The sequence below is a fragment of the Populus nigra genome, chromosome 11 (genome assembly GCF_951802175.1).
Source record: "Populus nigra chromosome 11, ddPopNigr1.1, whole genome shotgun sequence".
In the NCBI taxonomy this organism is placed as follows: domain Eukaryota; kingdom Viridiplantae; phylum Streptophyta; class Magnoliopsida; order Malpighiales; family Salicaceae; genus Populus; species Populus nigra.
Window position 1 is genome coordinate 5,029,312 of NC_084862.1, and position 15,335 is coordinate 5,044,646.

General features: G+C 32.9%; 1 protein-coding gene across 1 annotated transcript; it reads left to right on the plus strand.

Annotated features, from left to right (window-relative positions):
* The first annotated feature begins 1,469 nt into the window (after positions 1 to 1,469).
* Positions 1,470 to 6,108, plus strand: LOC133668041 (disease resistance protein RUN1-like). Its single transcript, XM_062087781.1, has 5 exons — positions 1,470 to 2,189; positions 2,490 to 3,582; positions 3,707 to 4,030; positions 4,115 to 5,095; positions 5,184 to 6,108. The coding sequence occupies exons 1-5, from the start codon at positions 1,705 to 1,707 to the stop codon at positions 5,676 to 5,678; spliced, it is 3,378 nt and encodes a 1,125-aa protein (XP_061943765.1). The 5' UTR covers positions 1,470 to 1,704; the 3' UTR covers positions 5,679 to 6,108.
* The last annotated feature ends 9,227 nt before the right edge of the window (positions 6,109 to 15,335 follow it).

Genomic DNA, 15,335 nt, shown 5'->3' on the forward strand with positions numbered 1-15,335 from the left:
GATTTTTGAAGGTTGGTTCACCAGGTCTAGTTTAATAACACAATCAAATAGATTTCCATGGCTTGGACATTTTGTTTTTAAGAAAAAGTTATTTGTTTTCTTAGTTTTTATTTTCCTATCTAGTTTGGTAAATTAAATATTATGCTTAATAATCTTATTTTTTTTCTAATTTGTTTATGATTTTTATTAATTTTCCTTCATTTTTAGGTTTTCTAATTTCTTTATATTAGTTTTTGTTTTTATTTAAGGAATTGTAAACCTTTTAAAGAAACACATTTCCTTAATAAAAAATATTTAGTAATAAAATTTTAAATTAGAGATTTTGTATGATCTATTTTTTAGTATAATTTTGTGTTCTTATGCTTGCTATCTTTCTTATGTTGTTCTTGTGTGTGTTGGTTGGTATTAAAGCTCGTGTTAGTTGTTAATATGTATGATGTTTATAATAGAAAGACTGAGCATGAAAATGATTGTAAATTCTTAATTAGACATTTATGAGATTGAAGCAAGAAGAATTTGAATTAGAGGGCAATTTTTTTTTAACCTAAAGAGATTGATGCATGAGGATTTTTATAAAAACTTATTTGTTTTATTAATTATTTTTTATCTTTTTTCCTATCTAGTTTAAGAGATTAAATATTATGCTTAAAAAATTTATTTTTCCCAACTTGTTTAGGACATTTATTGCATTTCTTTTATTTTCAGGTTTTCTAATTTGTTTAGGTTAGTTTTTGGGTTTATTTAAAAAGTTGTAAATCTCTTAGAGATACAAACTACTTAAATAAAAAATAATGAGTAATAAAATTTTTAATTGGGATTTTTGTGTGATCTCTTTTTAGTATAATTCTATATTCTTATGCTTTCTATTTTTTTATTGTTTTCTATCTATGTTGTAATTTTTCTTTTGGATTGATATCATTATTTGAAAACATTGTTTTTTTTTATTTTGTGGTTCTTATTTTATGATAGACTTATTTAGGAGTAGATTTTAGCTATTTAAACCATAGTCATTAAGTTTGGCTTGGCCTAACAAATCGATCTAATGATTCATTGATTTGGAGCCTAGCCTGGTATCAAATTTTTTTTTAATCAGGATGGACATTGATCCAGTCAAATCTAGGTGACTACTAGATTAATTTATAAATTAGTAGACCTGATTAAATTCAGATAAAACCTGGCTCAGTCAGCTTTAAATTTTTTTTTTAATTTATATTGTTTCCACTTTTTTAATTTTTTGTTCAAAACAATCTCACTTTATTTTATTAAAAACAAATTATTAAAATAATATTATTTTAGGATTGATATGATCAAGACCCTAGCTTTAAACTAAATGCGATAACTATGCTTCGAAACTAACGATATTTTAGCCCAAACAAAATCCATTAAAGAAACCTGAAATGTCGAAGGAGTGCATTTTCTGATTCTTTTATTTATACTCCACTTAATCTTAGAGATCATTTATATTGGGACACCTGTTAGTTTTGTACTAATTGTTTTTATGGAATTAGACCCTTTGATTTACCAAATACATATTTCAAATTGCATGAAAAAAAACCCCAAGTGGGGTATTTTTTATGTCAAAGGAGGTTTCGAAGGTGATGATGCCCAAAAACGCGGTTCAAAGCAAGCCCCATTTCCATTCTTTCTTCGTCCATAGACTCTAATCTGCTGAATCACAAGGAAGTGTAATTTTTTTTTTTTCACATGGTTTCGACTTCTTCTTCAACAACCACTCCTCAAGAAAAATACGATGTGTTCCTTAGTTTCAGAGGAGAGGACACTCGTGTTTGTTTCGTCAGCCACCTCTATGCTGCTTTGAAGCGGAAACAAATCTCAACCTTCATCGATTACAAACTTAACAGAGGGGAAGAAATTTCTCTATCCCTTTTGAAAGCAATTGAAGATTCCAAGCTTTCTGTCGTTGTTTTCTCTGACAACTATGCGTCTTCCAAATGGTGCTTGGAGGAACTTGCAAAAATTCTTGAATGCAAGAAAGTTAAAGGGCAGATGGTTATACCCGTTTTCTATCGGGTTGATCCATCTCATGTTAGGAATCAAACTGGAAGTTTTGCCGATGCATTTGCTAGGCATGACCAGTTATTGAAGGAGAAGATGGAAAAGGTGCTCAACTGGAGAGCGGCCATGAGGGAGGCAGCCAATCTATCTGGGTGGGATTCACATAACATTAAGTAAGCTTCTGCTTTCTTGAATTTCAACTTGGGCTTTCATATTTTGAAACTCTAGTGTTTTCTGGCAATTGCATATTTGATTTATTTAAAAAAAAAATCATTTTTAATCTGATCTGTAGTAGTTTAAGAGTGTTTATTTTCATTAATTTATGTTGCATTATCAGTTACCGATAACAATGTACTTAGTCTTTGGGGAAATTATGATCTTTTTAAAGGTGTTTGCATTGATTTTGCTAAAGAGTGCCTATTGTTCTATTCTGGTTCTCTCCAACTAACAAATATGTGTTTTGTGTTTATTAGATCTGAGTCTGAATTTGTTGATGACATTGTTAGAGATATATTGAACAAATTGCATCAAACATCTATGAGTACTCATCATACGAGTCTGATTGGAATTGATGCACGTATTAAGAAGGTTGAAACTTTGTTGAAAATGGAGTCCCAAGATGTTCGGATTGTAGGGATATGGGGAATGGGTGGTATAGGTAAGACAACTATTGCTAAAGCGGTATATGACAATGTCTCTGCTCAATTTGAAGGGTTCCTCTTTGTTGCAAATGTTAGGGAAGAACTAAAAAGACATACAGTGGTTGGTTTGCAGAAAAATATCCTTCCAGAATTACTAGACCAAGACATTCTGAACACTGGCCCTTTGAGCTTTGGAAATGCTTTTGTAATGGATAGACTTCGCCGTAAAAAGGTTCTTATTGTTCTCGATGATGTGGATAGTTCAAGGCAACTGGAAGAATTGTTACCAGAGCCACATGTTTCATTTGGTCCAGGAAGTAAAATTCTTTTAACAAGTAGGGATAAGCAAGTGCTTAGGAATGTGGTTGATGAAATCTATGATGTTGAGAGATTGAACCACCATGAAGCTCTTCAACTCTTTAACATGAAAGCCTTCAAGAATTACAACCCCACAAGTGATCATAGTGAGTTGGTAGAAAAGATAGTAGATTATGCACAAGGCAATCCTTTGGCTCTTATAGTTTTAGGTTCTGCTCTCTATGGTAGAAGCAAAGAGGAATGGTGTAGTGTTTTGAATAAGTTAGGGAAAGTTTCTAGCCGTGAAATTCAGAATGTGTTGAGAATTAGTTATGATGGGCTTGATGATGAACAACAAGAGATATTTCTTGATCTTGCATTCTTTTTCAATGGGGCAAATAGGGACCGTGTTACAAAAATTTTGGATGGTTGTTATTCAGCTGCTCGTTCGGATATAAGTGTTCTTTTTGAAAAGTCTCTCATCACCACACCTGGTTGCACTGTCAACATGCATGATTCAATACGAGAGATGGCTTTTAGCATTGTTCGTGAAGAATCTAAAATTCCAGGCAAACGTAGTAGGTTATGTGATCCTGAGGATGTATATCAAGCATTGGTGAAAAAGAAGGTTAAAGCTAAAGTCACTAACTATTCTTAATTTCCCGCATGTGATATTTTTACCATGTTGTTACATGTTTTCAAGTAGTCGGAGATGAGTATATTGTTTGCTTATTATCTACCCTTGATTTTAGGGAACGGAGGCAGTTGAAGGCATATGCTTGGATATCTCTGAATCACGTGAAATGCACTTAAAATCTGATGCCTTTTCAAGGATGGATCGGCTAAGAATTCTCAAATTTTTTAATCATTTTTCCTTGGATGAAATTTTCATAATGGACAACAAAGATAAAGTGCACCTTCCTCATTCTGGCCTCGATTATCTTTCTGATGAGCTGAGATATCTCCATTGGGATGGGTTCCCTTTGAAAACCTTGCCACAAAGTTTTTGTGCTGAAAACATTGTTGAGCTTATTTTCCCTGATAGCAAGATTGAAAAGCTTTGGACAGGTGTACAGGTATGATCATGTCTATATATGAATTATAAATTTAAAGATAGTCAATCTTTTGTTATACTTTTCCCCCTTGTTTTCTTATGACAGGACCTTGTGCATTTAAGATGTATGGATCTCAGTGGCTCCCCATATTTGCTTGAAATCCCAGATCTTTCCATGGCTGAAAATATAGAGAGTATAAATCTTAAATTTTGTAAAAGTTTAATAGAGGTGAACCCCTCTATTCAATATCTCACCAAGCTGGAGGTCCTTCAGCTCAGTTATTGTGACAATCTTAGAAGTCTTCCAAGCAGGATTGGTTCGAAAGTTTTGAGAATTCTTGATCTATATCATTGCATTAATGTCAGAATATGCCCTGCAATTTCAGGAAATTCACCAGTTCTTAGAAAGGTTGATCTACAATTCTGTGCAAATATTACAAAATTTCCAGAGATTTCCGGGAACATAAAATATCTATATTTGCAAGGGACGGCAATCGAAGAGGTGCCTTCATCAATTGAGTTTCTCACAGCACTTGTTAGATTGTATATGACTAACTGCAAACAGCTCTCAAGTATTCCCAGCAGCATCTGTAAACTGAAATCCCTTGAAGTTCTCGGGCTTTCAGGCTGCTCAAAACTTGAGAGCTTCCCAGAAATCATGGAGCCCATGGAATCTTTGAGACGTCTTGAGTTAGATGCAACAGCTATTAAAGAGCTACCTTCATCAATTAAATATCTGAAATTCTTGACACAGCTTAAGCTAGGTGTAACAGCTATTGAAGAGCTATCCTCATCAATTGCACAACTGAAATCTTTGACACATCTTGATTTAGGCGGAACAGCTATTAAAGAGCTACCCTCTTCAATTGAACATCTGAAATGTTTGAAACATCTGGATTTAAGCGGAACGGGTATCAAAGAGTTACCAGAGCTTCCATCATCACTTACAGCTCTAGATGTAAATGACTGTAAATCACTTCAAACCTTATCGAGGTTCAATCTAAGAAATTTCCAGGAGTTGAACTTTGCAAACTGCTTCAAATTGGATCAAAAGAAACTAATGGCAGATGTGCAATGTAAAATTCAGGTGAATCTTCATAAGTTCTCCCTGCTTCTCATGATCATCAATTATATTTTGAATCTCTAATTTCTCCTCTATGTTTTCTGTGTCACAGTCTGGAGAGATCAAAGGTGAGATTTTTCAAATTGTTTTACCAGAGGATGAAATTCCACCATGGTTTCGCGGTCAAAATATGGGATCTTCAGTTACCAAAAAGTTGCCCTTAAACTGTCATCAGATCAAGGGAATTGCTTTCTGCATAGTCTTTGCATCTCCCACACCACTTCTGTCTGATTGTGTCAATTTTAGTTGCAAATGCGATGCCAAAAGTGATAATGGTGAACATGATCATGTCAAGTTATTATGGTATGATTTGGATCCACAGCCAAAAGCTGCTGTGCTCAAGTTAGATGATTCGGATCACATGTTATTGTGGTATGAGAGCACAAGAACAGGTCTTAATAGTGAATATTCTGGCAGTGAAGTTACATTCGAATTCTACAACAAAATCGAGCATTCCAAGATCAAAAGGTGTGGGGTCTATTTCCTATTTGATAAGAATCGATCCAGCAGTTGTGATGAGGATTCGAGCCACCAGGATGACAACTGAAGAGATTTCAGATTTTATCATGGATGATTTGAAATTCCCACCATTACTGGTCAGGGAATTCAATCTTCTTGGTTTAACTGCTACTGAAATATTCAAATTACTTCAAGACTGAGCTGGAAAAGTCTATATCCTACCTGTCTGATTATCTTGATGTCCTCCTTTGCTTCTTGAGTTATGAGCATTTCATTCTCCTACAGGGCATCACATCTTCAATCTCTAACTCGATTCATCCGGTAATTCACCCCTTCCATTTTTATTATTTATTTTTTCTTCTTGAAAGTATTCTAGTTTTTATTGTCAGTACTGTTGTCTCAAATACACTAATTAATATTGTCGGAACAACGACCCCAATTTTATTTACACAACATTCTATGTATACCTCTACCTCTACCTCTTTTATTATTATTGAAAGTACAAGATTTTTTTTTTTTGTATTTAACTAAAAATCGGACAGAATTTCCTCTATTATTTTTAGTACTAAGTTATCAATTCCAAAATATTTATAACTTGCAAACAGTAATTCCAATGTTTGTTCCACCATTTGAGACTTCCTTAATCTAACCATATGGACTTTTCATTTTCTTCAAGTATTACAAATAATGTGAAATGTAAATTAGTTTCAACATAAGTCAAGACACACATGTTCATTAAAAAAAAAAATTGAAGGTAGACATGCTTCCACAATAATTATTTTAAATGCATTATCCATAATTAATTTAGATATGTAAATATATTTTTGGATACAAAATAATATTACAAAGAAAAATATTTCTTCTCCCAATTATATCATTTGATTAAATAAAAATATATAAATTCATGAATCTACTACTTAGCGTGGTGTTGCGCGAGCCGCGAGATACTTTAAAATTTATTTAATATCTAATATAATTAATTTTATATTCAATAATGTAATATTGTCTCCTGGATATATATTAACAAGAACATTTATCAAACAATTAATTTTTAATATATCCTTATCTTTGCAATTCAATGCTAATAGCACAATTTTAAAGACTTGCCAATATCATTTCTAACTTAAACCAAGCTTTTATTCTATTACTGAACCAATTGGTTTTTTAATGGCTCATTAATCAGGACATTGATTTCATTAACCACATAATAAATCTCTTCAATTGTCTATTAATTAAAATACTAATCTCATTAACCATAAAGTTAGTTTTATCCAATTGCATATTATCCAAGATGCTAATCCTACAGGGCACTAATCCTATTATCTAGGGAATTAGTTTCTTTTATCTTTCATTATTCAGGGCAATAATCCTATTAATCAGGAAATTAATTTCTTCAATTTTTCATTAATCAAAACATTAATTCTATTAACCAGAGAATTAATTTCTCTTATCGCCTATTAATCATGACACTAATCCCATTAACTAGAAAATTATTTTTTCTAATTATTTAATATTTTTTAAATAAAAATCAAGATACGATTAAAGAAAATTACAATTACAATTTAACTAATATTGTAGTTGTAACGTGTCGAGTAACCATCTAGTGTCTAAGTGCGTATAATGGTTCCTTGTTATTGAATAGGTCTCGTGACCTCTTTTGTATTATTAGAATCAATGTCATTTGTTATTGATCACCATAAAAATCAATTTCATTCTCCATGTAGATTTTAAATTCTCAATTTAATCGAATTGAAAATTCTAAATTTTCACCATGCATGAATGTCCATTTCCTTTTCTTTTTTTTTTTGGCAATTTGATCCTCAACCCCATATTAAATGTTTCAGTCTTCATCATTAAACATACATATTATATTAAATTACATCAAACAATTCCTATCTCCCTTAAACAAACTCAAAAGAACAAAAAAAAAAAAAAACTAAGAAAAGACTCAAACACAAAATCTAACTAAAACTAGATAGTAGCCAAAACGATCTGATCATTTTGAGAAACAGTCCGACTGTTTTTTAAATCGGTCTAGCTGTTTTTCAAAATAAAAAAATTGTTTTTAGTTATGAGAAATTTCTCTTTCGTGTTTCTTTCTAGCCGAATGCACCATCATGGAAATAATTTGCTACTTACCCGATCTTTATTCATGTTTATAAATAAGATTCTAGCATAATATTCCAAATTAAATCAACAAATTCCTCAAATTCAAATTTCATAATAATACATAACATCATTCAAGCTCTCATTCATGGAATTATTCAAATCAAACACAATAAAAAGCCATGCTTACCTTGAAATAACAAAGATTCAAAAGAGATTTAAGATGGAAATCAACCATTTATCCTTTTCTTTCTTCCTTCTCTCACCAACCCTTGTTCTCACTTTTAAGTTTCTAGAACTCCCTAAATCACTCAAATACCTCTTTATGATCACTTACCAACTCTTTTAATCACCCCAAGTTAGTCTTTTGTTGAGGATTTTATCAAGAAAAAAGGAAGAAATCAAAGAACCTTAACCCCTCTTTTGTTTTTGAAAAATCATAGCATGAAAGAGAATGGAAGTTAGGGGTGTTCAAAAAAACCGACAAACAGATTAAATCGAAAAAACCAAGAAAATATTAACTGAAAAAACCAAACCAATAGAAAAAATCAAATAAATCGATTAAAAAATAAAAAAAATCACCCGGTTCGGTCCGGTTCCGGTTTAAAAAAATTTAAACCGATTGAATTAGACCAAACTGAACTGGTTAATTAAATCTAAATAACTTTAAAAAAGCTATAAAAAGAAACATCCCCAACCCTAAATTATTTTATCTCTTTTTTCCTTTCCAGCTGCCCCACCCACTCCCCTTCCCTTTCCCCTTTCCAGCCGCCCCACCCCTCCCTCCCGCTCCCTCTCCTTTGTGCTCTTCTCTCTTAGTTTCTCTTATATGGTAAAAAAATGATGTGAAGACTTCGCCCAATTCCAGCAATAATGGTGACAACGTCGACCTTCTTGATTTTAAAATAAATAACCCTTAAATTGGTGGAAGCAACCAACCAATACTTCCAAGAGGTGTCTTGTCTTGACCCTCTACTCAAATTCCTACAGCCCTATCTCACAACCAAGTCTTCATGTTGTGGCAGATGTCTTAAAGTTTTTCAAGATGCTAAGGCAAAGCTACAACAAGAAGTCTTCTAGGTCCTTTAGGATAATAACATCGCCTTTTCCCAAGCTCTCAATAGCATCTAGAGTTAATGTTCCGCAAATGGTTGTATTGTTGACCATCGATGTGGAGGATTGATTACCTAACACTAGACGGGAAACTGAATGACAAGAAGGATATCCCTCCATCGATCCATGAACACCAAACAACACATCGTGCAAGTGTTTTCAGCCATTCATTGGTTTCCGGTTTTTCTGGTTTTTAAAGTTAAAAAACTGACCCGAACCAAACAAAACCGGTTCGGTTTGAACTGGTTCTCGGTTCGGTCCGGGTTATATTAACAAGAAATATTATTTTCCGGTTTAGTTGAACTTTTAGATTAAAACCGGACCGTGAACACCCCTAATGAAAATATATTTATAATGTTATCTTCTTGTTAATTGAACCTTGACCCTCTCTTTTTTGTATTTATATTTTGTCCCCATAATGTTTTTTTTTCTAACAATTTAGTACTATGTTCACTCTGCATTTCATTAATTTCATATATTTTTTTTTATTTTAATTAAGTGTTTTTTTATTTAACCCATTTTATTATACTAAAAAATATTGGGGATTTACAAAGTAACTAGTCAACACCAATCCCTATACTAATAATATTTTTCTATAAAATATTTTATTTGAAACAAAAACTTTCTTAAGAGCCCAAGGTTTAAAGTTGTTTGAATTCTATTACTAGAGTGGTTTGTAAAAAATATATTTAGAGCATCAAAGTTACAGAGAGACACACAAATACAGATGTTTGGTTTCAAGGGTTTCCTGTGCTTTGAAATCGAATTGACTTGAAGAAGGTAAGCCACTTAAAAAGGTAAATAATTCATTTATTATTTTTATTTCTACTTTCTATATTCTTAAGAACACCTTGTAGTAATCAAGACTGTAGTCCAATCAATTTGCGACGACTTAGCCAAATACCCCACAAGATGCCAGTAGATAACTTATAGATAGCCTTCCTCTAAAATTTTCCTTTACCCAGAAAATGCCACTATTGTAAGGTTTGTTCAACAGTCCTCGGCATGCACCATGTTAGTCCTAGCTAGTTAATGAATCGGTTCCATAATTTTCAAGATTCATAGCATTGTACAAGAATATGATCCATGAATTCTGGCTATTTATTACACTAGGGATATGAAACCTGGTTTAGGTTTATAATATTTTTTCTGGCTAGAAAATCTAAAGTAGTGCAGATTAAACCATTCATTGCCAACCATGATATGTCAACGGTGTTTTCTAATAATTTTTGACATTGAATATATTGCAAATAACAATAATAATAATAATTTTTATTAATATATATATCTTAAATACTTTTTAATATTTTCTTACCACTTGTTATAAATAACTACCATTTATCTTTCTTATGTTCTTTATTTCAGCAGTTATTTGAGATAATTATTGGTACTACGGGATTTTTCTTCTTTAAGTTTGCCTTAATTTTGTGTCAAAGTCGGCTTACATTTAGTAAGATAGCAAGAAGCAATTTAGATTATTACTAGCCCTGTGCTCGCACTCCTATAGGCCAAATTATTTTTTTGTACAAAAACTAATGTTCAGGTGCCCCAAATATGTTTTAAAACAAAAAAGAAAAAATACGACTTAGATCATAGATATAATTGGGTCGAATAAATTGATTTTTTTTAAATTAGATATAAAAAAATAGAAAACAACAGTATATGGATCAAATTTAAAAAGAAAAGTGATTGGGATACCATGAGAAAAATATATTTTTAGAAAAAGAGGTAAAAGATATATCTCAATTTACAACTTATTAAATATAGAAGAACAAAATGGTGTAAATAAAGGATATAAAAAAATTGGTTCATGTTAACCCGAGTTAACATGACAAATCTATAAGTACTCTAGTAATTAAGGTCGAGCCAACACGAGATATTTTGTCAAATTCACGATCCAGATCATGAGATTGAGATAACTTTATAAAAAAATAAAAAGAATTATAATGTTTCAAATCCTTGACCCCTGATATTAGATTGGAAATACTCTATCTGAAAAAAAAAACATGAAACTCAATTCCCAACCAATTACATGTTGAAAGATTAACTTGGAAAAAGAATATCAATCACACAAAAGGATCCAAAAAAATGATAGTTAAAAGAACGAGGATCAAAATTGACATACAAAATAAATTTTATTTTTTATTGAAGGGTGAAATTGAAAAAAAAATTAATTGAATAAAAGGACTAAAAAAAGAATTAAAAGAATGAGTATCAAAATTGAAATAAAAAATTGTAGATTGAAGGGTGAAATTAAATATAAACATTAATTCAATAAAAGGCCTAAAAATATAATCAAAAGAATGAGGATCAAATTAGAAAAAAAAATGTATAGCAAATTGAGATGGAATGATGAAATTGAAAATAAATAAAACTTCTATAAAATAACCAAGAACAAAAATTAGAATAAAAAAAATAAGGACTGAAGTTGAAAAACCTACAACAAAGTAGACCAAATTATAATTTTTTAGGGAGTGATCTTCATGCGCCCTACCTTTTTGTTGTTTTATGTGTCGCATGGGCGTGCCAACGCGAGGTCGTCTGGCGACGACAGAGGCTCTTATCATGCCTTTTGTGTGAGGTATTGTGTTGTGTGTTGGAAATGGTTTTTGGATTTAATCATAAAATTATGATTAGTGTTTAGGAGTCGCCACCTAGTATTATGGTTACTAGGAACCTATGGTCTGCGAGAGTCTGAGTAAGGGATTGGTTGTGCAAGGGGAAGACGCATCACCCCCAGTGCACCCTACCTAAGGTAAGCTGCATTGTTGTTTGATTGTTTTTCTATAAGTCGGATTTCTATTCGTTGGTTTTTTCTAAGGTTCAAGGTAGATCTCTCTTCGTGAGAAAGTCTCTACCTTATTGGGGTTAAATCCTAACCGTTCTAAAGTCTACATTTTAGCATCGTATTTACTTACACCTTGTATCTTTAATACCTGAGGGTGTACTTTATCGTGTAATTTTACACCTACAAATATTAAAGTCTATATTTGGATCCTAAGAAAAACGGAAAAAAAGGTTTTTGATATTTTAGCCAAACCCTAATGGATGATCATAAACCAGTTATGATATCCATTTTTATTTTCAAAACATGAGAAAGATGCAAGTTTTTTTTATAGTGAAAATATGCTTGGAAAAGTTTTTAGGATTTGGTCGTAAGCATGAAAACATTTTTTTAAAAATATTTTGGAGAAAATCAGGTATTTTAATACCGGATTTGTATTCTACAATGTAAATATACAATCCGATATTATGAAAAATTGGTAGAAAAATATTTGAGAAAATCATAAATTTTTCAAAAGGATTTTTGAAATATTTTTTGGAATTTTTTTTATTTTTTATTTATTTAAATATTATAATATATTATTATAAATAAATAAAAATCTACATGGGCTGGGCCGACCCAGCTAACTGGGCCAGGCTTAGCCACAAAAGAGGTCGGGCCGATTTCGGCCCAAAATGGTTGGGCCGATCTCGGCCCAACATTTTTTTATTTATTCCTTTGGGGTCGGGCCGGACCTGGCCCATAAATTTGGGCTGGGCCAGATACGGCCTGACCCAACGTCCACTACATGAGCAGTGGGTGTGAATTATAATTCACGCCCATTGTTCATGTGAACAGTAGGACGTGAATTATAATTCACGCCTATTGTTTATGCAGTGAACAACATGGAGAAGAAAAGGGAGGGGAAGAGGAAGAGAAAAGTTACTTGGCATGAGGGTGGTCTGATCGAGGAGGACGACGTGGTGTAAGCGATGGCAACGGTGGAGAGTTGATCCACCGGGGTTGCTGCTGCTCGCGTTGCAGGGGCTGCTGCTGTCGCGGTCGGTGCTGGGGTTGCTTGCGGTTGGAGTGGATGAGGAGAGAGTCGCCGCCTCTACTGATGCTGGTAAGGGTGGGAACTGCTAGAAAGGGTGGTGGTTGCTATTGCTGGAGTCGCGATGTTGGAGAGGGAAAAGAGTTTCGCAGAGAAGAGAGAGAGAGAGAGGTGGTGTAGCCACCACGTGAGGTTGTTGAGTGTCTGGCTGTGATGTAGAATGTAGTGCGAAGGACGGTGGTGAGAGTGGTGGCGGCCGAAGGTGCGGCTGAGAAGGAGAAAGCAGAAAAAGATGAAAACAAGGGAGAAAAGCTGATTTTTTGTCAACTTTACATTCGTCTTTCTTCTCCTTTCGAACATGAAATCTGCTCCTATTTATAGGGGTGGAAGAGGGTAATTTTGTCTTCACAAAGAAAAAATTTTCAGCCGTTAATTTGACTCGAAGAATCTAAGCCGTCGGTTCAAAGTGTGCACCTTGAACTGCCAAATTTGACAGTCCAAGGCTGCTCGAGTTGGCTACTTTAGGCCAGTCATCGGAGCAGTTTTGATGTTTATAGGCCTGATCGGACAATGCTCGGGGATAGAGGGGTTTCAGGTGGCCATTTTGGTGCATGAGTTGTCAATTTTGGGGCACAAACGAGTATTAAATGCACCTGCAAAACTGCTACCCTGACAGCTTCACGGGGAAGATGATGAATAGTGACCAGGCGACGCGTCGCCTGGTCTTCTTTTTAACACTAAAACGGCACAGTTTTGGGTTAAAATTAGGGATTTTTGCTGATTTTCAATTTAATCCTCCAGCTTTCAATTTCTTTTAATAGAATCTCTAATTGACCCTAAACCTTTGATTTAATGCAATTTGATCCCGGCATAACTTCAACTTCAGCCCCGAATTTACGCGCCTTTTGCATTATAGTCCTTGGTCTCGGATTTTTGAAATTTCACTCTTAATTGACCATTAAACTTTCAATTTCTTCAATTTAACCCATGAAGTTTGTCAATTAAGCCCCTTAATTTTGGCGTCTTTTACAGAAACGTCATTGGCTGTCAATTTCTTCAATTTAACCCCTAATTGACCCCAAAACTTCAATTTTCTTGCAATTTGGCCCCTAATTTCAATCAATTAACTTGGTAAAAATTAAATTTGGTCTCTTAAAATTCCAATCTTCTCAATTAAGCCCAAATTAGGCTCCCAAACTTAAGTTTTCACCAATTAAGCCCCAAAAAAAATTAATTTGACCCATTTAAAGTATAATTAAGTCGTTGCACTTAATTAAATCCTTCAATTGGACCCAAATTAATTCTTAAACATGATTAAAATTTAATTTGGCCCATGATTAAATCAAATTGGTTTATTAAAAATTTAATTACGTCATTGGACTTAATTTTTATGCAACTTCATCCAATAATCATTTAATTTAACCTTTAATTTGCATTTTTTTCTCTATATTTGGGCATAATAGGGCACAATTAGGTCTTGAATTTCCTTCAAAAATTGCAACTTGATTTCCCAGCCTACTTTCTCCACGTTGCCGACCTTTATTATTATTTTTTATTTTTATTTTGAAAAAAAAATGAATTTTGAGGAATAACCCAGAATTGGGTTATGACATTATATATAGTCAAATACCAAATTACTCCTAAGATGACTTAATAATAACAAAAAAAAAACCATTGTAAAAAGAACAAAAAGCCTTTTGACTTCAATTTTAAATTTTTTGATTTTAAGAGAAATTTCCTCATTTTATTATGCTTTTTAATTTTTAATAATTTTTTATATTTGATCAAATGCAAATTGCTCCTCACTTGACACTACAATAACGAAAAAACCATTGTGGAAACATAAAATTACCCATTGATGCTAGTTTTAAATTTTTTGCTTCCAATGATATTTTCGTTGTTCTACAGTGCAATTAAGATAGAGAAAAATTTATTTGTTCCCCGTCAATTTAATAATAACAAATAGAGCAGGTAAAACCAAGTGACTCAATGTATATCTAATATTAAGTCTTTTAGGTGAAAAAAATAAAATTATCATTATATTACGTATTTTTTCGAGGGTATTTAGCTTTTTTTAATTAATATAAAAGTATTATTTTCTCGCTTTCTTCCAACTTGTCCATTTAACTTCTTTTAATTAATGTAAAAGTATCATTTTCTCGCATTCTTCCAACTTGTCCCAAGTTCTTTACATTTATAAAAGGTTTGATAACTACTGAAGCCAAAGATAATTGTGCATTGTTGCTTTTAGTAACTGTAAAATTCAAAAAAAAATTTATAACTTTTGTATGTATACTCGAATGGGCGAAAAGCATTTTACCTGAAGGAAACAGGCTGAAAGAGAACTTTTATGCTGCCAAGTCCATGATAAAACCCTCGATTTAGGATATCAGAAAATTGACATGTGCCCTAACTTCTGCATGTTATATTACCTTGAAAATGCTGAGCTGACCGAGTGCATGACATGTGGGCATTCCTGTTACAAACCCATAATCGGCAGAGGAAAGACTCTCGTGGCAAATAAAAAACTTAGATACTTCCCAATCACACCTAGACTGCAGAGGTTATTTATGTAACCAAGGACTACTGAGCACATGACATGGCACCAATTACATCATATGGTTGATGGAGTGATGGTGCATCCTTCTGACAAGCGTGGAATCACTTTAACAATGTGCATCCTCGCTTTTCAGCTGAATCAAGGAATG